The following is a 25,430-nucleotide window of genomic DNA, read 5'->3' on the forward strand; positions in this document are numbered from 1 at the left end:
CCTTCTCTTCTGTTTTACTTACCTTGGAGTCCCCAAATTTTTATTTTTCATACAAAATATTTTTAAAGTATTAAATATCCTTCAGGTCTATTGTGTTTAACCCTTAACTGAGTTCAAGTGCAGGCTCCACGCCTGCATTTTAGGGAGGATACGCTACCTCCCTAAAATTGCACTGCTCTGAGTTGCTATGAGGCTGCGGGGTGACAATTCTTAAGAGCAAAGGGCTTGACACAGACGCACATGAAGTGTTAGCTACTGTTATTCCAATAGTTAGTCCCTCAACTTTCAACATATATTCGTTGGGTACCTACTTTGTTCCAGAATTTTCTTCCTACCCATCATCTCATTTCAGACAAACCCCTAGTGCTTTGGAACCTCATCCACCAAAAATACTAAATTCCGGGCAGAAAAACTTTCAACACCTCTAGCAGGAAAACAACTATACTTTTAGCGAAGAGAAAACAACTAAGCACGATTAATCGATCATCGAATGCATCGTCATGGTTCTCTATGTCCCTCACAATTCTAATCTTGAAGTAGGGCAGGATTGCATGAACCATCATTTAATGAGCGCATCTGGGTTTTGCTATCTATTCACGAGTCAAGGAAAAGAGAAAGGTGCTTTCTTCTCTGCCTGGGAGCTGCTTCTGCAAGAGACGCCAATCCTGGGAGAAAAGCAGCCAGTTGGGAGCTCTTTGGCTTGGTATTGGAGCTGAATTACCAAATCCCACCTTTGGGCAAGAGCATCCGGGCGATCTGCGGAGCTGGATCTGAAAACGTCGATGGCTGCAGTGTAGCACCCACTGATGCTACCCTTCCACTGGACTTCTTTCCAGCAGCTGACTGCCCCTTCCCGATGGACTGGGAGGCAAGGTGGGTCGGTCTCCTCCAAGGTCAAATTGTGTTAGGGCCGTGGAGCACTCTGCTGAAGAAGCAGGCTCAGACCCGGACGAACCTGGCTCACCCCTCATTACTCTGCTCATTAGCTGGGTGACCTTGGGCATGTTTTTTAACCTATAAGCCTCAGTGTCCTTGCCCAGAATAGAGAATAATAATAAAATACCTATATTTTCGGTTTGCTGGGAAAGTTGCCGTACAGGTAATGGGGAGCACATAGCAATATACTTGGTACATAATTGCAGCCAATACCCATTACCTCTATCAATACATACTATTGATCTGCCTGCTAATGAGGCTTCTCACCTGTCTACCCCAACACTGCATTACGTGATACTTTTATTTCCAGGTGTTTAAAACACACATATGTACACTGTTCATTTCTTCCATCCACACAGCTCACAATCAATGCCTCGTTACACCATACGTTCATGTCCTCCATAATCCATATGCATCTCAAGAGATGCTAACTACATAATTTGGATTAGGCACCCAAATTAATCTGTGTGAAACATTTTCCCCATCAAAACCTGCCCCCAATTTCCCTCCCATCTCAAGTCCACTGAACTGCTTAAGCTAAAAGCCCAGGAGTTCACGCTTGATTCTCACTACCTCTCCTGGCCGTACCTGAGGCTATAACTGTACATTCCCACACACAAGTATCATAGGCTTTATCTCCAAGATACATCCTGAAACCACTTATTTTGTCATCCCTACTGTCACCCGCTTCATCTAAACTCTTATCAGGGCAACGGCTCTTAATCAATCTCCCCACTCCTACTCTTGCAGCCAGAGTCATTTACAAATAAATAAGTCAGTTTCATCTCTCTGTGTCTTCATTTTCTATTTGCTGCTGTGACAAATTACTACAAACTTATCATCTTAAAACAACACAATTTATCCTCTTATGGTTCTGTAGGATAAAAGTCCTACACAATGAGATAGAAACCTCACTGGGATGAAATCAAGGTGTAGGCAGAGCTGCACCCCTTCTGGAGTCTCTAGGGGAGAATCCTTGCCTTTTCCAGCTTCTAGAGGCCATCCACATTCGAGCAAACCTTACTATTGCAAGGACATCGTCCAGTCATGCTGTTGTAGGGAGGCTTCCATGGTGATCTCCTTAAGATTAAGTATAATTTATGAATTGATGTTGTTGAAATGAGTCAGGGAGGCTAAGAGGTGAACAATTTCTAAGACACCCATGAAAAGGATGGAGACTTTTCCAACTTAATCTGCTGCTGGATGCCACAGTCCTGCCACAGTCCATCAGCCATCTCCCCAAAGAGACTCTCCCATTGTTTTGCTGCTAGTTTGCCCAGAGACAAAAAATTTGGCAATCCATGGCAGCAAAGGCAGGACTCAGCCAGTTTTGTCTCTGTTTCCACACTGAGGTGGTGCGATGAACGTCTACAGTAAGGCAAAGCTCATTCAGCAGTGGATGGTTTGATGACTTGCAGTAGAAATCCAATAAATAAACTGGGCACAGCCATCAGACTTTTCTAAAAGCTAATAATTTCAAATCAAAGCACTTAGTATGATGTGAAAAAAATAAAGCGCATCAGTCATAGGAAGTGAAATTCAATATGACGCTATTAAAAATGCATCCCAAAAACTAACCTCATTTTGGTTGAGGATTTTCCGGTATTCTGTGCTCCGTGCGAGAATGGTGACTCGAATTTTTCCATCCTGTGGAAAAGGCAAAATAATGCTGCATATGCCTGGACAGATAAATGAACAGATGAACTTAAAATGTGATTTTCACCGAGAGATGAAACTCAATAAGGACACCTTTATGAAACTTTTTTTTTTTTTAGCCTGATTTCTTCACAGTTCTCTCAGGGGATAAAAATGCATCTACTTTAGCCACAGAAGGCAAAACCCGTTCATCATACTACTTCTTTTTGGTTGGTTGGGTGGATTTGGGGGCAGAGTTTATGTGGGCTGGGTAGGGGTTTGAGGAAGGATGGAGAGATACAGGGAAAAGAAAAGGAAAAGAAAAAGAGAAAAAAACACATTCTTCCACTATCTTTAGTTTATCGAAATTTTCTCGGTTGTTGACATCTGATTTCAAATCACTCCAGGTCAGAAAACAACCCAGAAAACACTGTCTGCTGATGATCTCCTTTTTCTGCAAAGCTGGTATTGATTTTTATTTGGGGTGAAAAGTCAAGACCACCTCAGAACCCATAATGTAGTCATTACCTTGGGACCCTCTTGTGTGATGTTCAGTCTGTGTAGTACATGCTGAGAAAATGCCCGGAATAATCCGGTATTTTGACAGCCAGATATCTAAAATAAAAAAATATTTCCTATTACAATGAATAATATCTGCATTACTATTTAAGATGTTCTCAAGTTATATGTAAGTGTTATCTTAAAATCCATGAAGAATAAATTCTCTGAATAGGAATGTTAACCACAGATGACATGCTTACCAGAGGGGTATTATAGAACAGCCCGTATCTCATCCGGGGGAGTAAGGAAAAAATAGCTTCTTTAAAACATACCTAAGAATGAAGATATTTTAAAAGGTAAGAGAACACAGTTTGCACCCTTCACACCAAAACAGCACGAATAATGACAGAAAATAATTTAATTAATCTCTGTTTTGCATCAAAATATTTTGCATAACCAATTATTTCACTCAACTGAAATTCATATTCCAGAAAAAGCTATGAACAAAAGGTTTTAAAAGGTACATGGTTAATAACCATGATGACTCTAGTTATTACAAATGAAACTGAGTTAGAAATCAATGGTAATAGCTCATAGAAACTCAGATTAAATATTTATTTGATGAGTGAGTCATCTGTAATGACAGTTATTTACAGACATTTCAGTAAAGTTTCCAGTACCCTTTTGGAATCATAAGTTTTCAAATGTATAACATCATAATCAGTAAATGCTTTCCATGTATCGGAGAACAGGTCACCATATCCGTAGGAGCTCTGAAAATGGAAACAAAGTAAGTTAGGGAATTTGGCTAAACTTGGCTTTTCAAAAATGTGAGAAAATACCTGAATTCGCTTCTTAGTATTAAGAACCAGCAATCCGAAATAAGTTCATAAAACCCATAGAAAAAAAATGGATTTTCATCTTGGGCCTGAGCAAGTCCCTAATCTGATGTAATATCATCAGAAATAATCACCACAATTATAATCTGAGCTTTCCATCCTAGCCCTTTTTATTCTCATGTCCTTAAAATTGCAGTCATTGTGGGGGGTTTTCCCCCGTGAATTTTCTATCCAAATCACAGATACACACAACACATATGTACACCACCTTTTGTACACACTGTGATATGCTCAGGGAGCAAAACCCATCAGAGCAGACAGAATACACTTTTGGAAAGAAATCTGAGAGCAAGAAAATGCCTTGAAAGTTTTAACATTAAAAACATAACGGGGGCTTCCCTGGTGGCGCAGTGGTTGAGAATCTGCCTGCCAATTCAGGGGACATGGGCTCGAGCCCTGGTCTGGGAAGATCCCACATGCTGCGGAGCAACTAGGCCCGTGAGCCACAACTACTGAGCCTGTGCGTCTGGAGCCTGTTCTCCGCAACAAGAGACGCCGCGATAAGTGAGAGGCGCGCGCACCGTGATGAAGAGTGGCCCCAGCTTGCCACAACTAGACAAAGCCCTCGCACAGAAACGAAGAGCCAACACAGCCAGAAATAAATTAATTAATTAATAGGAAAAAAACTGATTAGACCCTTTGTAAGTTTATTTTTTTAAAAAAACATAATGAATGTAACTCTAGGAAATGATGTCCCTATTGATTAATGAATAACATAATTCCCCGTTGACATTAACGAGTAATAATAATATACTTTTTAATTTTATTTATTTATTTATTTATTGGCTGCGTTGGGTTTTTGTTGCTGCACATGGGCTTTCTCTAGTTGCAGCGAGCAGGGGCTACTCTTCGTTGCAGTGCGTGGGCTTCTCATTGTGGTGGCTTCTCTTGTTGCGGATCATGGGCTCTAGGCACGCGGGCTTCAGTAGTTGTGGCACATGGGCTCAGTAGTTGTGGCTCACGGGCTCTAGAGCATAGGCTTAGTAGTTGTGGCGCAGGGGCTTTGTAGTTCCACAGCATGTGGGATCTTCCCAGACCAGTGCTCGAACCCGTGTCCCTTGCGTTGGCAGGCGGATTCTTAACCACTGTGCCACCAGGGAAGTCCCAATAATAATAACATTAATAGTATCCTGCATACTTCCTACATCTCAGGCACTGTTCTAAGAACTTGACATTATTAACACATTAAACCACCCCACTAACTTAATGAGCGAGGGAATACCATTATCCCCATTTTACAGATGAGGAAACTGAGACAAAGTTTAAGTAATTTGCCTCAACTGTAGAACTGCTGCGTTTACAGGGCTGGGATTAAATCCAGTCTCTTTGGTTCCCGACTCCATGCTTGTAACCTCTACATGGCAGTTGCCTTTCGATGAGAACCAGTTTTTTCTGGCACATTTACCAAATGCATTTCATTTCTGAAAAGTAGAAATTAATTACGTGCTCCATCAGCTGAAGGAAGGAGGTCCATTTATTTTGAAATGGTAGAACTTAGATGGAAAAATTCAGCCGAAAGAAGTAAGAAATACGTATTGTAGGGTTACATTCAAGGTCTACAGTTGGTTATACATGGCATTCATTATGTTCATGTCTTTTTATCTTTACAGCATTCTTTTTTTTCAGATTTTGAAAATTTTATGTTGCACATATTAGAGTTATTTCAAAGTTATTGAGAACTGTTAGATGTGGTGATAAAAAAATAAAAATTCTTTCCTTCGATGTTTCTCCAGTGCTGTTCTAATAAAGGCCCTTCTCAACACCATCAAAAATTGAATATCCCAGTTTTGGTTCAATAATAAATAAAGGACAATTAAAAGAAGTGATTCTAGACAGTTTCCTGAGAAAAAAATACTTGGGATAAAATAAGATACCTTTGAAAGGAAAATTTAATAATAAAATAAAGTAATCCTGACTGGTCCCTTTTCAGAGAAATCATGTAGTATTCAGTAATAACCACCTCTAGAAGCTTCTTCTCTAGAAGTCCCTGAAATTCAAATTATCTGCCACAGGCGAAGGAGGGGTTTTCCAGTCTTACGATGAAGAATATCTGGATATTCTTAAAGATGACATAAAATTTCCTGTTGTGTACATCTCAAACTTGAACAACCTATGACTTAGAAATTCTAGTTATAGGAATCTGCCCTGCAGAAATGCTAGGATGACTATGTAAAGACATATGTATATGAAAAGGATGTTCAGGACAGCATTTCCGTAAAGAGCAAAGAACTGGAAACAAATTAAATGTGATCAGGGTGGGGATAGAGGTAAATACACACATTAAGGCTTCCACCAAACATCCATGACATCCAGCAAATGGAATAGCATGCAACCACTAAAGAAATGATAATCCTACATGTGCTGACTTGGAAAGATGCCCACCATATAATACTAAGTTAGCAACATAAGAGAACACATTTTATTTTCTATAAGGATATAAACATATCCTTATACAAATTTTACATAATATATATATCCTTATATAAATCCTTACCTAAATGTTGTAAAAGGATGTATTTACACTTATTAAAATAAAGTCTCCCAAGGGACTCTCACACATGTTAACCGCAGTTGCCTTCAAGGGAAATGGAATTGGAGTAGACAAAGGAGAATTTTTTTTTAACTTTACATACTTCTGTGTCATTTGAACTCATTATAACCTGGTCTTACTTGCATAATTAAAAATGGCAATAATAAAGCTATACTACTGTTCCTTGTGTGCAAGCCTGCTGTGCCCAGAAATGCGTCTGCAGGAGTGTCCCTCATTGCATATGGCTCGAGGGTGGAGACCCTGCCCAATCCCGCCGAGGAAGCCACGTGCCTGAAGGGCAACCAGACTGCTGAGCTTTCTGTGGACGAGAGGGGGAGGCCTCAGAGGCTTCCTTGTGGGACAGTTCATAAAATGTCACTAGGGTCTGACCTGCAGCCACTGCCACCTCCCTGTTCTTCCCCTGGGTGCACAGCTCGTCCGAGGCCTTCAGGACTGGTTCTATGGCAACACCGTCCACCGTGGGGGTTTTGAAGCACCGTCAGCCTCCGGGAGGCAGGGTTGCTTCCTTCAGTGCCTCACCAGACAAAGAGAACCGGTCGGCGGCCACACAACACCTCACCACCATCCCCATCCAACCTACAGGATTCTGTGGGCCTCAGTTCTGGAACAAACTGGCCCTCGCCTGTCCTGAGACCCTGACTGAGCAACTAGCAAAGGCCTCTCTGACCAAGAAAACAGGTTTAAAATGGACGCACAGAGAGGGGCAGAGGAGGGAGGTCACACCAGGCAGGCCAACCTGCTCGGCTAAAAGCATCCTGCATGTCCAGGGCAGTCGAGGTCAGGCTGCACTAACATCACACACCCAGTAAACTGAGCAACCAGGGAGCCCTGTGGTGGCCATGCATTCTCTTCGCTCCACCCCAGCAGGCACCAAGAAGGGGGAGTTTGTAGAAGCTGGCTCGGTTTAACTCAATCCACTAGAGGAAGCCACGGAAAAGCATGCAACAAGATACAAGGAAGCTTCTGGAAAACTTTCCATCAACTTAACAAGTTCTGCAGGGAAGGACAGGGAGGCGATAAAGCACTGTGGCTGCAGGGCACAGGTCTGGGGGCAGACTGCCTGGACGGGCACCCTTGTCTCAACCCCTGGCTGACTGTGTCATCCTAGAGACACGGCTCATCTGTAAAATAAAGGAACAAAAACCCGAGTCCACGGAGGGCTGTGCGCATTAAATGAGAGCTGCCCATAGCTGGTAACGTGGCCTGGAAGCCACAATCTTACGCAAAAAGAGGAAAGGAAAGGAACTCCTGATCCCTTTGCTCCCTGAAACATTGCCAAGAAATGGAACTGAGGTGGCAGCAAAACTGGAACACAAGAGGGAAACGCAAATCCGTACAAAGAAGGAGACTAAAAGGGAGCGTTAGCATGCCAGGAATATCAGAACCCGTTCCCATCAATCAGACATGAAGTCAAACTACTACAGGCCTAGGGAGCCATGGTCATGAAAACCTCTCCACACAGCTCTGCTACCAGCCTCCTATCAGCAAAACAAGCATTAGCAAAATCAGTTGCCCTTCTGCACAAGAACCCGACGTTCAGTAAATGCTCTAGCTCTGCTCTCTGGAAACGAGACAGTACGTCTCCCCTATGCTCTAGGTAGCACTGTTTATAATTCTAAAAGACACCCAATGGGTCCATTGCATGTGGACTGGGAAAGAGTACAAGGACTCCTGTAACTGGTTGTGTCTCTCAGGATCCTGGGGGCTTGGCCAACGCAGTTGTTCCAGAAGATATTGGCCCCCATGGGATCTATACCTGCCCCAGGTGGATCCCGTCTCCTTGCATCTGAACTGTGCTATGTGGGCTGCTAGGACTCCCCGGAAGCAATGCCTGATGCTGCCCTGCCAGCAAGCCATGGTTCCCCTGCACTAGTCTTCCAAACAGACTCAGGACAAGAAGGGGGCCTATAAGCGCCCTGGGTGTTGGAATGTCTGGCTGACCCTGAGATGAGTTCTCCGTGGGTGTTCTCACTGCCCAGGTTAGGCAGCCTTTTTCGTGTGCACTATACACCACGTGTTCTCCTGCCCACTGTCGCTGTCAGGGTTCACATTCAGAGCCCATGCGCTGTGGACCAGGCATTGTGACTGTTCGCACACGGTATGCTTCATCCTCAAAATGACACGTTAATAATCCCATTTCACAGGTGAGAGCACTGGGGCAACTCCCCGAGGTTACCTGGGACGGTGGAGGGGCCAGCTATGGGGAAAAGCAGGGGAAAGGCAGGCAAAGAAAGAGAGGAAGGAAGAAAAGACTGCACTTAAAACAAATAAGCCCACAGCAGGTGGGATTCAACATGTGTATCTATGTGCAGATACACATGGCACAACCTGGCATAAAGCAGGAACTAACAAGGAAGCTGCAATGAAGCAAAACAGATGGTAATTACAAGAGGCCAAACTGTAAACAGAGGCAAGCTCTCCTCTCATGGGTCCTGTGGGGAGTCACGGAGGTTAAGTGAATGACAGTCTTTTATGCCCATCTCAGAGGAAACTTGAGCTTCACCTGCCCAAAGGGGGAAAGAAATCTTCTACAACCTCATTCTAAAATTCCAGGAATAAAGGTATATGCATACACCTGAATCTGCCCATATATTATACCTACATGTAAATTCAGCCACACAGAGGCGTTCACACACAACTGCACACGCATGGATATATGTCTGTACATGAGTATATGTAAACGCGTGTGTCTTAGAAAATTCCACTACACAAGATCAGAATCACACAGGTATTAAGCAAGGCAAAGACAGCACTGAAGCAGGGAGCCTGTTTTTACTTACTGTGTCCCACATCACAACGTGCACATCTGTGCTGAAGGAATTATTAATGTGCTGAGTAATATAAAGATTGATGAAATCACAGAAGTGGTGATACATGTTAACACCTAGGATTGGAAAAAAGAAATCCATGTTAATTAACCCCAAAGAACAAAGGAGTACACAATTTTTATTCTACCCCATCTACTTATAGTACGATAGACTTGTAGCTGAAACCGGTGGGGGGAAAATTAAGACTGTTTCCAAACCTAAAATGATCAGTACACAGGTAGTTCTCAGTTGAAAGACTGACTGTGTTCAAAAATTCACTTTCAAATTGGAAATTAGGAATAAAGTTTCCCATATACACTAAGAAACAAATGATCATTACGTTCCCAGAAAAAATAACAGAAGCCTATTTAACTCAATATGGGGTAGAACTATAGAACCGTGAAGATTAATCACTATGTTTATGATCATTTATTGTTTTTAAATCAATTGACACCTGGTCATCATGGAAGTATTGACAATGATGGCACTATTAACATTTTGGTATTTTTCATTCCTGTCTCTTTTTCTCCTATTTAATCACTACTTACATTGCTTCTCGGGAAAACATTAACCAACTATCACTGAAAAGAGCTGAATGTCTCAGGTCCTAATTAAAAGAGCATAAACTCTGGAGTCAGAAGAACTGAGTCAAATTATGAGCAAGTACTCAGGCAAGTTTGTAAATTCCAAAGCTTGAGCTTTCCTACCAGAAATAGGAAATCAATATACTTAGGTGCCAGCTTTTAGGTAATGTACCTAAAGTACCCAGCCCAGCGCCTGGCACAAAGTGAAAACTTAGTGAAGACCAGCTGGATCCTGCTGGGTCAGAGGAAGGGGGAGGGCAGTGATGCTATTTTTAAGTTCCTAAGTCCAGCATTCATAAGAAACTGAACATTTTCTCAATCTCTCTCTCTCTCTTTCTCTTTCTCAGTCTCTCTCTCTCTCTCTCTCTGTCTTCTGCCCTCTCTCTCTCCCCTTTCTCTTTCCCTCTCCACTTAGGTATGGAGGACCCAGTATTCAACCTGGAAATGTACAAATCTAAATGGGATAAAATTCCAAGAACTAACATTTAAAATATGCACTTTAAAGAAGGGAAAATGTTGATTAAAAGAAAAACAGTGACTCTCAAAAGCAGAAATCATAAAATATTCTGACTTCATTCCTAGAGCGAATAATAACGTTGTGTGCCAGAAAATAAGAGTAAAAAGGACTCCATTTATGAAAGTCAGGTCATTATACTACACACCTTTAACGTATAAAGTGCTGGATGTCAATTATATCTCAACAAGGACAAGAAAAAGGAAAATAATACTCCATTCTTTGTAGACTGGTATCTTAGATGAATGTTTAGAGGGACTTTTCTCTTTCACCCAGAAAAATCTTGCCAAAGACATATTTTCAAATAAATAAGAAAAAGAAAGTTCTACGGCAACCCATCCCCTTTTCCCAGGTTAGCACACAGCACACGTTAGCTGTCTCATGAATCGTTCAGCAAGTTTATAACATTTATTGAGGGATGCTGAATGCACAAGATAGCACTTGGTAGCAGGAGGATTTATAAAAGAGGGAGAAAACACAGGCTCTGTCCTCAAGAAATGGGCCCCAAATGAGTCTTGTTCTGCGGAATACTCATTCTCTCAAGGTAAGAGTTAATATGAAAAGCAACGCTGCATGACAGCATAAGGTAGAAGAAAAAGGCAGAGTTATGAATATAGGAAAGAAATGACACATGTCTACCCTGGCCTATTGTTCCTACTTTACATCCTTTATTGCATAAGTAGCTACATAAATTTAACTGTTCGCACATGTTCAACCCATTTTCAGGCAGATCAGTGTTTTCTTTGCCCCATTTTAATCTGCATATTTTAAAAATGAGTCAGGACCTTGAACACAGCAGTTTTACCTGCTCTCATTTCCAAAACCTAAACTTGTCTGATTTCTGAACCTCATACTTTGTAATATATCACTTAGGACTTCAGAAGGCAGAGCACATTAAAAATATGATCAATAAATTAGAGGAATTCTGAAATATTTGTGACAGGCGGCTCTCTATATTTCACCTTGAGCCCAGCCTCTCATGAATTTGGATGTGGTGTGGCATAGAAACCTCCATCTCTTGTAATGAGAGAGATAACGGAGTACGATTTGTGTTGCTCCCCTCGAGGGCAATGAGTTCACAGAGCATAAGCTGTGCTTGCATGTGGAGAATTAGAAGCTATAAACTTAAGTAGGAAAATAATTTTAACTTTTTTTTTCAAGAATATATGGCAGGGCTTCCCTGGTGGCGCAGTGGTTGAGAGTCCGCCTGCTGATGCAGGGGACACGGGTTCGTGCCCCGGTCCGGGAAGATCCCACATGCCGCGGAGCGGCTGGGCCTGTGAGCCATGGTCGCTGAGCCTGCGCATCTGGAGCCTGTGCTCCGCAACGGGAGAGGCCACAACAGTGAGAGGCCCGCATACCGCAAAAAAAAAAAAAGAATATATGGCAGAGCTAACTTCCAAAAGAATTTTAAGTTAACTTTAGTCATGGAGATGATACCAGAAAGTTTGCCAGAAGAGGTCATGAGCCTTCCTTTCCCACCTGCACTATATACATGGCTTTTAATTTTTAAAGAGTTCTACTGAAGCACCAGCTAAATCAAGCGATTAAAGAAACCACATGAGGTAAATGTAGTTACAAAAGGGGTACCCAGTCTTTCTCCTCTCATCTTTTGATTTTGATTGAGTCATTTGATATCAATGTGAAAGTTTCTTCTAGCATGCCAAAAATATAAAACAGTGGGAAGTTCAAATTAGTTCACTTCTTCACAAGAAGAAAGCAAAAAGCAAATCTATTGTTTAATGTCACATTGCTTGCCCCCAAATTATAGGAATATATATATCAAAAAAAGGAACAAAACCACATTAACCGATAAATAAATAACAGACAAATTAACTTCTCACCTGCATCTAATTTCATGAAGTAGGTTGGTTTCTCAATAACAATGTCACACTTAGCATCTTCTACTGGTCTGAAGTTGAGCTGAGTATAGCTTTGTAGCTCAGCAAACCTGGAATTAAGAATCAAGAGATACTTTCAAAGGGATCCTCCTGGACTTCCTACTGAAACCTTGTAACTTAGGATCTTTTCATTAAGCAGATTTTATTTCTAGAAAACACTCTTATAAAGACATGTGGAATTCTCAAACTTACTAACATTTATGCAACTTGATATCAATCTTAATGTTGAGACTAAATGCAAAAACGATTTTAAATTTCAGCCTAATGTGCAAGACCAACTGGGAGCTTTGCTGACAAAGAAAAAATTTACACCTAGAGTTGACCAAAAAACTCTACCAGAAAAGTGGGAAGATTTAAAAAGGTTTCTTGCAGTCTGACGAGGCTCAGAAATAACACTGACCCAGAGAACTTTCTTGGATTCTGAGAAACATGGCATTCCTAGAATTACCAAGTGCCTAGAAAAAACAGCAGACAGCTATGCTTCCTAGAGGAAAGGAAAGTCTGTTTCTCGCAAAACAACTTTGGAAGCCACTTGGTACAATTTTCTTTCATACAAAAGAAGACAATCACAAGTTAACCTAAAGATTGCTGTAACTCTTCATCTTTGAGACCATGTCTGAGGTAAGACAAATATCAAATAGAGCCTTTTAAAACACACATAATGCTGAAATATTTATTGTAGTGGCTTCAAAATCAGGTCCACAAATTCTGTGATACTTCTTCCTTCAGGAGGGAGAGATGAATATCCTCCCCTGGAGGGTGAGTTGGACTTAGTGATTCACTTCTTTTTTTTTTTTTTTAATTTATTTATTTTTGGCTGCACTGGGTCTTTGTTGCTGCTGCTCACGGGCTTTCTCTAGTTGTGGCGAGTGGGGGCTACTCTCTGTTGCGGTGCACAGGCTTCTCATTGTGGTGGCTTCTCTTGTTGCAGAGCACAGGCTCTAGGCGCGCGGGCTTCAGTAGTCGTGGCTCGTGGGCTCAGTAGTTGTGGCTCGCGAACTCTAGAGTGCAGGCTCAGTAGTTGCGGCGCACAGGCTTAGTTGCTCCACGGCATGTGGCATCTTCCCAGACCAGGGCTTGAACCCATGTCCCCTGTATTGGCAGGCAGATTCTTAACCACTGTGCCATCAGGGCAGCCCTAGTGATTCACTTCTAATGAGCAGAATATGGCAGAAGTGATGGTGGTCACTTCCTAGATTACGATATACAAAGATCGAGGCCTCCATCTTGGGACATGCTTGTGCTCTCTCTCTCTCTCTCTTTTTCCCTCTTGCTCTCTCTCTTTCTCAGACAACATGCTCTTGGGGAAGCTGGCTGCCATGCTGTCAGTAGCCCTACGGAGAGGCGCATATGGTAAAGAAATGACACCTCTGGCCAACAGCCAGACAAGAAAACCCACAGATGACATGCGAGCTTAGGAAGCAGATTCTGCAGGCCCAGCTGAGCCTAGAGAGGGCCACAGCCCTGGTCAACAGCTTGACTGCAGCCTCCTCGGAGACCCTGGCCAGAGCCACCCAGCTAAGCTGCCTCCAAATCCTGGCTATCAGAAACTTCGTGAGATGATAAATGGTTATCGTTTTAAGCTGCTAAATGTCTGAGTAATTTATTATACAGCAATAACGAATACAAATACACCCTAGGGAACTATCATGATATCAAAAGGTAGCGGGAAGCAAATATCAAACATTTATTTTGGATCTCAGATATCAAAGTGTGCTAGGAATCAAAACGCCCATGAGAAAACAGGAACTCCTACTGCAAAAGTCTGTTAAGTCAAGTAAGATCCTGCTTTGCAGAGAGTAAAATGATCGACTGTTATCTTGAATGGCTTACTTAGCATGAATGTTTTTGTTTTGTTTTGTTTTGTTTTGTTTTTTGCAGTACGCAGGCCTCTCACTGTTGTGGCCTCTCCCGTTGCGAAGCACAGGCTCCGGACGCACAGGCTCAGCAGCCATGGCTCACGGGCCCAGCCGCTCCGCGGCATGTGGGATCTTCCCGGACCGGGGCATGAACCCGTGTCCCCTGCATCGGCAGGCGGACTCCCAACCACTGTGCCACCAGGGAAGTCCTAGCATGAATGTTTGACCTCAAAAATGAACTCTCTTTGACATAAATCATAGCAATATTTTTTTTGATCTGTTTCCTAAAGCAAAGGAAATAAAAGCAAAAATAAACAAATAGGACCTAAGTAAACTTTTTTTTTGGCCACTCCAAGTGGTGCAGCATGTGGGAACTTAGTTCCCTGACCAGGAATCAAACCCGTGTCCCCTGCAGTGGAAGCATGGAGTCTTAACCACTGGACTACCAGGGAAGTCCCAGGACCTAAGTAAACTTAAAAGTAGTTGTAAGCAAAGAAAACAGTTGACGAAATGAAAAGACAACCTACAGAATGGGAGACTATATTTGCAAATGATATGACAGATAAGAGGTTAATATCCAAAATATGTAAAGAGCTCATACAATTCAACATCAAAAAAACAAACAACTCCATTAAAAGATGGGCAAAAGAACTGAGTAGACATTTTTCCAAAGAAGACATGCAGAGAGCCAACAGGCACATGAAAAGATGCTCAACATCGCTAATCATTAGGGAAATGCAAATCAAAACCACACCTGTCAGAATAGCTATCACCAAAAAAACACAAATAACAAATGTTGGCAAGGATGTGGAGCAAAGGGAACCCTCATACACCGTTGCCGGGAACGTAAACTGGTGCAGCAGTTACCAATGGGGAGAGGGAATTGCGGAGGGGCAAGACAGGGGTAAGGGATTAAGAGGTTCATACAATTAGGTATAAAATAAATAAGCTACAAGGATATATTGTACAACAGAGGGAATACAGCCTAAGAGGTTCAAACAATTAGGTATAAAATAAATAAGCTACAAGGATATATTGTACAACAGAGGGAATACAGCCAATATTTTATAGTACCTATGAATGGAGTATGACCTTTAAAAACTGTGAATCCCTATGTTACATACCTGAAACTTATATAATATTGTACATCAACAATACCTCAATAAAAAGAAAAAAATGAACATTATATGAGTGTCCTGTGTGACTGTAAAGGAGAGCATGACAATTTCTAGGATGACAGAACAATTCTGTAGCATGATTGTAATAGTGGTTACATGGACCTAAGCATATGATATAAATTTTATAGAGCTATACATCCCCCTAAAAAATAAAGAATGCATGTAAGCATTGATGAAATCCAAATGTGTTTAGTTAATAATATTGTACCAATGTCAATTTCCTGGTTTGCATCATTGTGCTATGGTTATGTAAGATGTTATCATTAGAGGAAGCTGGGGGTAAGGGTACAATGGAAACTCCTTGTACTATTTTTAAACTTCTTGTTTTTGTTTTTTGTTTTTTGCGGTGCGCGGGCCTCTCACTGTTGTGGCCTCTCCCGTTGCGGAGCACAGGCTCCGGACGCGCAGGCTCAGCGGCCATGGCTCACGGGCCCAGCCGCTCCGCGGCATGTGGGATCCTCCCGGACTGGGGCACAAACCCGTGTCCCCTGCATCGGCAGGCAGACTCTCAACCACTGCGCCACCAGGGAAGCCCCTTTTTAAACTTCTTGTACCATCTTTAAACTATTTTTAAATGTCTACAAATCTCAAGTTATCTTAAAATAAAAAGCTTTTAAAGTACCCTAATTCTTTAATATCTAAAGATGGTAAATTTCTTGATAGAACTAGTTTAGTATTCAAAATGTTTTAAATCAAAATGTGTTCTCCAATCAAAAAGCTTCTCAAAGGTGCTTAAAGTCAGGGTAGTGTTTACCTTTGGAAAGGAGGATGGAGGTTGTGTCTGGAAGGGAACCTGGGTGGATGATGGTCTATTTTTGACCCAGGTAAGAGTTACTCAAGTGGGTTCACTTTTTCATAATCCAAACTGTACATTTCTCTATATGCTTGGTATGTACTTCAGTAAATGTATATATTTTTTAAATGTTCCCCAAAACACATGCAGAAATTATGAGTTAAAAAAATTCAGTTTTGAACTTTTTTCTTTCATTAGCAAATAGTAAGTATTATATCATACTTCCGAATATTTTATAAATATATATTTAATTCGGATACAACTGATGATTCACTCTGGAGCCACCACTCCCCAGAAGCTCAGGCCAAATTATCTACAAATAGAGTAATAGAGTAACATTTTCCATTTGAGAAGACAAATATTTCAGAAACATATTTTCCAAAAAAAAAATCTTACCAAGACTGCAAAGGGCTTTTGCGCTGGCCTTGAGACATCAACATACGAATGTCAAGTTTACAGTGTCCTCCAATTTCCCCGCTCTGGAAAAAATCTTCCTTAAATCTGGTGTACAACAAAAAATTAAGTTAAGCTTGGAAGATTTTTTCATGACTCTGACACGTGGGTTGTAACTAAAGTGGTTTGCCAATTTCCAAAATCAGTTTTTCATTAGAAGTTAACTCTTTATAATAGAATATTTCAAACATACACAGAAGTAGCAAAATGGTATAAGGAATCTAATGTACCCATCACCCAGTTTCATAATGATCAACTCATTATGACCAATGTGGGTCATTCATCCCCTCCCCCATTCCCCAACCTCATCACCATATTATTAGGAAGCAAATCCAAGGCTTGCAAATCCTGAAACTGCAAATATTTCAGGATTTCCCTTAGATTTTAACATCTCCCACTGAAGTACCTGTCGTGGTTTCTCTTGATGTTTCTTAAATCAAGGTAGAGATTGGTCGCTCTGCAGTACTGAAGGTAACGGGAACACACTAGACTTGAGTCATTCTGAAATAAGGTTGAGAAATAAGAAAAAAATAACTGGGATTATTAACAATTCCAGGACAGACCGGAGTTGTCTGACATCATGCTGACAGCATGTTGCCTTCAGGTTCCAACCACACGATGTGATGAAAAGTGCTTTCCGAAGACCACTTGTTTTCCCCGGCAGACACTGGCCAAGCATACTTTTACCAATTTGCACACTTTTAGGTTACTACGACGCACGCTTAAATGTTCTATCACCTTCAAACTTTAGAGAGTCAGCAGCTGTATTTGTAGTTCATTTCACCCTCCTGGAAAAAAAATAATGCACTCAGAACCCTCACTAACCCCACAGCTATGTGAAAAAGCATTTTCCAAAGACCAGCCAAAGGAAACAAGCAAGAAAGCACCCGTCAGAGTCATTAAAATGCAAGGCAGGAAGGGCAGTTTGCCAATTTGAATTAGAGGTACTTTCTGCAAACCTTAAAACCTGTGAGAGTCTCTGTCTCCACGGCAGCGTGAGAGCCATGTTTTCTAACTCACTGAGGTAAAGGAGTTTTTGTTTGTTTTTGGTTTTTTTTTACAAATTTTTTAATTTTTATTTTGGGCAGCATTGGGTCTTCGTTGCTGCGCAGGCTTTCTCTCGTTGCGGTGAGCAGGGGCTACTCTTCGTTGCAGTGCGCAGGCTTCTCATTGAGGTGGCGTCTTCCATTGCGGAGCACGGGCTCTAGGTGCACGGACTTCAGTAGTTGTGGCTCGCGGGCTCTACAGCGCAGGCTCAGTAGTTGTGGTGCACGGGCTTAGTTGCTCCGTGGCATGTGGGATCTTCCCGGACCAGGGTTTGAACCCGTGTCCCCTGCATTGGCAGGCGGATTCTTAACCACTGTGCCACTAGGGAAGTCCCTGAATGGTGTTTTGGAATCTGGAGTTGGTAAGGGGTCATACCCATAGCACAAAACCTAACAAGGCAGATCTTGGTGAGGAAAGCATTCTGCAAACCGCCTTGGAAGAGGTGTGCGAGGTGGAGATGGGGCCCTTCCCTGCCCTTTCCACATGAACAGCTAAACTCCAAACAAAGTGTAAAACGTCGTCTGTTAAAGACACCCCTCAGCAGTATAGGTTAATGCCTTGCCTCCATCTTCTGGTTCAGCCACCTTGCTAGAATCGCTTCAAGTTCTTTCACGCGACACCCTCCAAAAGCACTATACAGCATCTATTCAGTTTTGAAAGCAGTTGGAAGCCATGTCCTCCTCTCAAACATATCAGATAGTCATAGCTTGAGGCAATTAAAATATTTCTGGGTTTAGAATTATTCCCCCCAACATATACTAAAGAAGATAGGTTGATAAACTACATCTTTATAAATGCCCTTGCAAGTAGTTTGGGACACGTGATACACCCTCACCATGCTGCGTTTGTTAGCACTTTGCAGCTTGCAAAACGCTTTTCTGTATGTTTGCTGGCTTGATTCTCACAAACAGTATAGCAGATAGGCAGAGCAGGTATTACCGATGCCACTGGACCAGAGAGGGAGGGATTCCTTTCATAGTGCCATCTATCTTGTTTTTATATTATGATCTAACCACTATGAGTGTAGGGGATTAAGAGATACAAATTATTACGTATAAAATAAGCTATAAGGATATCTTGTACAACACAGGGAATATAGCCAATATTTCATAATAACTAAAAATGGAATATAACTTTTAAAAGTGTGACTGTGTGGGCTTCCCTGGTGGCGCAGTGGTTGAGAGTCCGCCTGCCGATGCAGGGGACACGGGTTCGTGCCCCGGTCTGGGATGATCCCACATGCCGTGGAGCGGCTGGGCCCGTGAGCCATGGCCGCTGAGCCTGCGCGTCCGGAGCCTGTGCTCCGCAACGGGAGAGGCCACAACAGTGAGAGGCCCGCATACCGCAAAAAAAAAAAAAAAAAAAAAGTGTGAATGTGAATCACTATATTGTATATCTGTAACTTATATAATATTGTACATCAACTATGCCTCAATAAATAAATGAATAAATAAATACTACGGGTGTTTCTGAATAAACACACTCGTTTATGAAGGGGTTAAACACCCACCATTCCCTTCGGCTGGCAGAGCACATGGAGTTCCTCCAGCCGCTCTCCAGAATACCCAAAGTCAGCTTGCTTCCAGAATATTTCCTGGGCTGATTCAAGAGTGTCCGTCCTGTTAGAAAACAAAAAATTCTGTGATATTCATCTTTTTACTTTTTCTGGACCTTAAATTTTCTTTCTAAGCGTCAAATTGCTAGAAGTCAGTCATTATTTTTTTTAAGTAAACTATCATAATTTAAAAATCTATCCCTCACCACATGATGTAAGCAAAATAAGTTATTTATAGACTTACTCCCTTATAATAAAAATACAAAATGGAAAGGTATGAAGTTAGGATCATCTGGAACTGAAGACAATGAACTGTTAATTACTGTATTTTCTTTACCCCGTGAACCTTGCGTGTGTTGGAAATACTGATTATACTTAACTCTCTTCTCCAGAACCAAGAGAAACCATCCATTTATCTTCTTAGCATATGCTGGGGGAAAATATTTTCTGTGATCCATACTGTTTTCTCTCTCTGGCAGAGGAAATGAGAGCTATTCCTGTCCCAGTGGGAGACAGTCAAGTTGAACTCATGACTGTGTGAGCAAATTAATATCTAAAGGAATTACTATCTAATACCAAAAGAGTCTAGCTGGGGATTGGAGCCTCAGTATACACTGCAGAGAAAGTAGACAAAGTACAGGGGAAGAGGTATTCCATCCAGAAACTTACCATCCCATATCCACGTAGGTGCAAACAGGGTAACTAAACCTGAACTCTGGTCTGCAGGACTTCTCATAACCCCAGCAGTACTTTAAATTTTCTAAGTGTTTCTGGAACATAAGAGGTATATGTTTAGACTTGTCTACCTTCTTCTGACATTTAGAGAGGACTCAGATTTTTTTCAGTGAGGAAAACAAATTTTTATATAACTTTCACCTTCATGTTTTATAATACTTATTCATGTAATAGAAACAAGTAAATTCTAAAAAAAGCAGTCTCAAGTTTCTTAACAACAATTATCCTTAATCACCAACCCCTCCCCCACCAGGCCTGTCCTCCCACCAAAAATCTGGGTTTTAGCTAGACTACCACAGATCATTTGAACTGCCATTTTTTTAACTTAATTAATTAATTAATTTTTAAATGAAACATAGTTGATTTACAGTGTTGTATTAATTACCGCCATACAGCAAAGTGATTCAATTATACATATATATATATATATATATACCCACATCCTTTTTTTTACTTTATTCTTTTCCATCATGATTTACCATAGGATACTGAATATGGTTCTCTGCTCTACAGTAAGACCTTATGTATCCATTCTATATACAAAAGCTTACATCTGCTGACCGCAACCTCCCACTCCATCCCTCCCCTAACCTCCTCCCCTGAATTGGAGTTTCTTGAAGTAGCTTAATGAAATCAGTGAGGAAACTGATCCTAAAATCAGTCCCTAGAGAGTCACAAAAATTGGAATTTCTTTCACCAGAAGAATCACAACTAAACTGAAGGGATCAGCAGCTTTACTCATCAATCGAGACCAGCAGAGATCCCGGAAGATGTCACAGCTCTGCAGCCTTTGCGGGATATAGCAGCTGCTGCCGGCCAGGAAGCTTAGGATGCTGTTCTGCGAGGCCCCAGGAGCAGTCCTGATCTGATTCCCAGCCCTGCCTCTCCGCATGCTTCCTGTGCCAGCACCATGGGAAAGGAAATGGCTCACAATGCCCTGCTTTGATCTCTGAGGCCTCTGAGATGTCTGAATGGGTTCCAGTCTGAAACCTTTCCAACAACTAAAACAGAAGGAAGGCTGCAGTAATAGTCTTCATTATTTGGAGACAGAGGTGGAGGTGTTATTACCAAAATGAAGTGCTGAGAGATCCTCTGAAGTGCAGATTAAGGAGAGGTGTGAAATTCTCCAGTTACTTTTAACTAGATATTCTTTTCTGCATCAAATCTAATTCACTTCATTTACAGAGTATACAAATAGTATAGGCTGCCTATTTATTTCACTAGTGATTTAGATTTAAAATCTCACCTCTGTGAGTGGGACATAATTCTTAGCAAAGTTGAGTCACTAAGAAGCATTAGATGAAATACAGACACTGACAGACCCACAGTTACAACCAAGAGACTGAAGTCTACTTTCAGGTTCAAGTTACAATGAGGAACTAGTGAACCAGCCTAAATTGCTTCCTTTTAAAAATATACAAGGAGAGAATAGTATTTACCTTATAAGGACAATGCGAGTCTTTCTTACAGACCATGGCAATATGCCTATTATTGTGCAAAAACAAGGGAATATGCTCTTCTGGCAGGCGGAGGCTGGCATAGTTGAACAGAGGGGCACCCAGAATGCCATCAGCCTGGGGAGGAACCTCGTCTTGGCCACTCAGGGGAACTTCATGAAGCAATGCTCCAAAGACAAGCAGCATGAACATAGCAACCTCCAAACCTAAAGGTCAAATTGACAACATCCTCATTAACACATACCCTTTCAAAGCCAAAGGCTCAAGGGCTAAGCACAATTACAGTGAACTTCGCTATTTCACTGAATAATGTTCCTTTACTCTACAAATATTGATTGTGCACTTGTCATTTGCCAGGCACTGTGTTGGGAGCTAGGTATACAGAGGTGAGCAAAGCAGGAAAGACCCCTGCTCTCACGGAGCTTACAAGCTAGTGGAGTAGACATAAACAATCAAATAAATAACTGCAGGTGATGACAAAGGCTGTGAATCAAATAAACCGAGGGCTGGCAAACTTTTTCTGGAAAGGGCCAGGTAGTAAATATTTTTGGCTTTGCAGGTCAGGCAGTGTTTGAGACAACTCCTCAACAGGGCCTTTATCAGGAAAGCAGCCATAGCTACGCTAGAGGAAAGGGGGCTGTGTTCTAATAAAACTTTATTTACAAAGATGGGAGGAGGACCTTGATAGGACCCTGTCTGAGTAAGTAAGGTAACGTGATACACAACACAGTACACTGGTTAAGCATATAGACTTTGAAGCTAGTCCACTGAGATTTGAGTGTGGCTGCAGCCTAAACTGTTTGACCTTGAGCAAGTTATTTAATCTTTCTGTGTCTCAGCATTTCCATCTGTAAAATGGAAATCAGAATAACCCTTCCCCATAGGGCTGTTGTGAGTTAAATATTGGTAACGTGTCTAGATGTACCTGGCATGTTAAATGCTACGTTAAGTGTTTATTAAATAAACGTTTAAAGCTACATGGGATGGGGTGGGGTTGCTAAGTAACGTTTGAGCTCAGACCTGCCAGATGAGAAGCAGTGAAAACATGCCAGGAAGAGAGAAGAAAGGAAGTACAATGGTTCCAAGCAAGTGTGTACCTGCTGAATAAAAACTAACAATCACTGTAGTATGTGAGAATATGCTACTTTTCTAAGTACCAGGATGCAGCAAGGAACGTACAGTTGAAAACTAAACTCCTCAGCCCTCGTGGAGCTTACATTCTAGGGGGTATAATAGCATCTATGGGGACTTCCCTGGTGGTCCAGTGGCTAAGACTCTGTGCTGCCAATGCAGGGGCCCCGGTTCGATCCCTGGTCAAGGAACTAGATCTCACATGCTGTGACTAAGACCCAGCACAGCCAAATAAATATTAAAAAAATAATAATAACATCTACGTTATTAACAACTAAGACTAAAACTAAGAAAACTCCAGGAGTGAGTTTTCTTAGTCTGCCTCAGGGCTGTGCCCTTAAACTCTCCCTGCCCCGCCTTAGTATTGTGAAAAGAGATGATGGTCACGGCCCTTACTGCATTTCTAACTCACCCTAGAAGGATTAAATCTCTTAGACCAGATTTCACTTATATTTCACAGATAATAATCGTGCCATTTTGGGTTCACTTTAGTGGTTTCTTTGCTCTATTTTTTTTAAGTTGTCTTCCCACCAGATGATAGAGCCCTGGTACACATGAGCAGCTCCCCAGCAGGGTCTGCTGTCACTGGAGCACACTGGAAAACCCAGCGTTCAAAATCAGTCTTCACTGACTATGGGCGATGAAGATGGAGCCTTTAGTAATAGACTGCTATGTTCAATCAGGCCTCAAGTCCCAAGGCCAAGTAATCATAACTAAACAGTTGGGACACCAAGAAGAAATCCCTTTCCCCTCTGGAGTGGGAAATACAGTGGCTCTTTTAGGCAACCCTAAAAGGAGTATATTGTTATTTGTTATAAAGCTCACCTGAATTAATATTTTTAGTTGGGACTTTTATCCAACCGTGAGTTGAAAGCAATTTCACAAAATTTAAAAATACATATTAATAGCAACATTATAATGAAAATATTTACCTCTTTAATCCTGAGAACCACCAAGAAGCTGTTGTGATGTTTCAGATATCTAAAATCTGTCAGAAATGAAACATATTACCTTAAAAGGATGTTAAAATAGACTTTCACAACCAGATGATATTTTGAATTAAAGAAAATATTAAGAGAGAAGATAATTTAACAAGATATACCTGTAAGCAGAGGGACTGGCATGTAGTGAGACACGCCTTAAGCAGAAGGCCTGGCTCAGGTGCCCTTTCCTGGCCTTAACAAATACATACTGCTAAAAGCAAGGTTGCAGGTCATAACCCTCAAGACAGCAACTTAACAGAACAGATTCTAACAGCCAGCAGGAAGGAGATGACCCACTTTCTACAGGCACCAACTGGTACAGGCCAACAGGACACTCAGCAGATAAAACATTCCTCGGAGAAAACAATCTGCCTGGTTCTCACCAAAGTAATCCGACTCACCGAATCAAACTGCTCCCTAGGCTCTACTACAAATCTGAGCTTTCAGATTCAACAGGCAGAATGGCCAATCCTTTGCTCATCCCTCCATGAAATAGGTCACTGCTATGACCAAGTCTTGACCTTTGGTTATCCAAATCCATTGTCCTGGACTGAGCTCTAGCCATAACTAAATCCACTGATCCATGAAGGAGTAACGCTTAGGTCAAGGGAAAAATCTAAAGACTCAGATCAGAAACCTGGCTTTTGCAAAGAGCATGCACCCACTTGGATAAACTAGGAGTGGCTGCTAGTGCTTGGAAGCACAACCTCGGGGCCTGGCAGAGCCCTTCTGGTGTTGAGTTCTCTTGCAAGAGCCCCTGAGGGATGGGAGGGCGCACTTCCCCAGCAGATAGAAGCTTTAGCAGCTGAGCTACTTTTTCCTTCAGCACAAAACAGCTGTTTCCACAGGCCTAAGAAGGAGAAAGGAAAAAGGGAGAAGCCTGAAAGATGATGAGACATGAAAGCCCGAGGCTGATAGGGAACACAACGGGTGAGAGGGGGTGATGTTCTGTGACAGAGCTTGCAAAAGTTTAAAGAAGGCAGTGGACGGGTGAAAAGTTAAACGCATCTGAGACCCACAAGGACTCCTCCTAAAACTGCTCGCCCCGACAAATGCTAGAAGTTTTCCACGGCAGGAAGTTAGAAAGGGCCTGTCTGAGATGCCCAGGTGAGGTCCACCAGCTGTCTGCTAGAACGTCAGTGAAACCAGGGCGGGGGGGGGGGGGAGGTCAGCGGCAAGCGCCCTTCGGCGGCCTCGATGCTGCGCAGGAATTGGGGCGCAGAGATCCCCGGGGACCGCCCAACACCCAACACCGCACTCCCCAGCCCCGGTCCCTGGCGCGCCTGGGAGGGGCCTGGAGAGCGGCTCCGCCCCGGCCTGGGAAACCCGGTCAAGGGGGCGCCGGCCGGGGAGCCGGCATTCTTCCCCGCGTCCGGAGGGCCCCCGGGGTCCCGTGCGCCGCTACAGGCGCCATGAACAGACCGAGCGCTCGGAGTCGGGAGGGTCAGGATCGCCTTCCCCACGTCCGCCTCTTCGGCCCGCGGGCGATGGGAAGGCGCAGGCAGACCCGTGGAGAGGCGCCAGCCCTCCGGGAAGCCGCGCCGGGAGCGGGCAGAAGCGCCCACCGCGCGCCCGGCCCCAAGAGCCGCTCAGCCGGCCGCGGCACACAGGGGGGCGGGTGAAGGCTCCGCGGACCCCGGGGCGAGTCCCACCTGGAGCTGGGCGAACCGGGGCTGCGGAGAAGCGGCGGCGGCGGCGGCTGCTCCGGAGGAGGGAGTCGTCATAACCGGCGACTGCAGCTCACCGGAAACCTCGGGCGCCGGAGCCGGGCCAGGGGGCGCCCGGGAGCCGCCGGGACACCTAGGCCGGCCTGCGCGGGGAGGCGGACCCCCGCCGCGCCGGGGGCCGCCGGGGCAGAAGCCGGGCCACGCGGGCCGGGCGGGGGCTGGGAGCGCGGGTCCCGATGGCAGG

At 43.0% G+C, this 25,430-nt stretch overlaps 1 protein-coding gene across 4 annotated transcripts in view; it reads right to left on the reverse strand.

Moving 5' to 3' along the window:
- EOGT (EGF domain specific O-linked N-acetylglucosamine transferase) overlaps window positions 1-25,229 on the reverse strand; it is a 35,466-nt gene extending 10,237 nt beyond the window's left edge. For 2 of the 4 annotated variants that reach the window (XR_016394743.1, XM_022572593.3), the window contains exons 1-13: window positions 25,172-25,229; window positions 23,469-23,524; window positions 21,388-21,611; window positions 19,883-19,983; window positions 19,169-19,277; window positions 17,018-17,112; window positions 16,555-16,659; window positions 12,272-12,378; window positions 9,303-9,406; window positions 3,753-3,845; window positions 3,333-3,404; window positions 3,100-3,186; window positions 2,515-2,583 (exon numbers count right to left, since the gene is read on the reverse strand). Coding sequence is in view for 3 of the 4 variants with exons in the window: in XM_022572593.3 (XP_022428301.2) it covers window positions 2,515-2,583; window positions 3,100-3,186; window positions 3,333-3,404; window positions 3,753-3,845; window positions 9,303-9,406; window positions 12,272-12,378; window positions 16,555-16,659; window positions 17,018-17,112; window positions 19,169-19,277; window positions 19,883-19,983; window positions 21,388-21,597 (1,152 nt within the window). In the remaining variant the exon portion in view is untranslated. Of the gene's footprint in view, window positions 1-2,514; window positions 2,584-3,099; window positions 3,187-3,332; window positions 3,405-3,752; window positions 3,846-9,302; window positions 9,407-12,271; window positions 12,379-16,554; window positions 16,660-17,017; window positions 17,113-19,168; window positions 19,278-19,882; window positions 19,984-21,387; window positions 21,612-23,468; window positions 23,525-23,638; window positions 24,589-25,171 lie in introns of those variants that run through there. The other 2 variants (XM_022572594.3, XM_022572595.3) reach the window with 2 other exon arrangements.
- Between the last annotated feature and the right edge of the window lie 201 nt (window positions 25,230-25,430).

This window comes from Delphinapterus leucas, chromosome 10 (assembly GCF_059928025.1).
Source record: "Delphinapterus leucas isolate spDelLeu-1000000601 "Yukka" chromosome 10, BTC_Dleu_Yukka2, whole genome shotgun sequence".
NCBI lineage: Eukaryota > Metazoa > Chordata > Mammalia > Artiodactyla > Monodontidae > Delphinapterus > Delphinapterus leucas.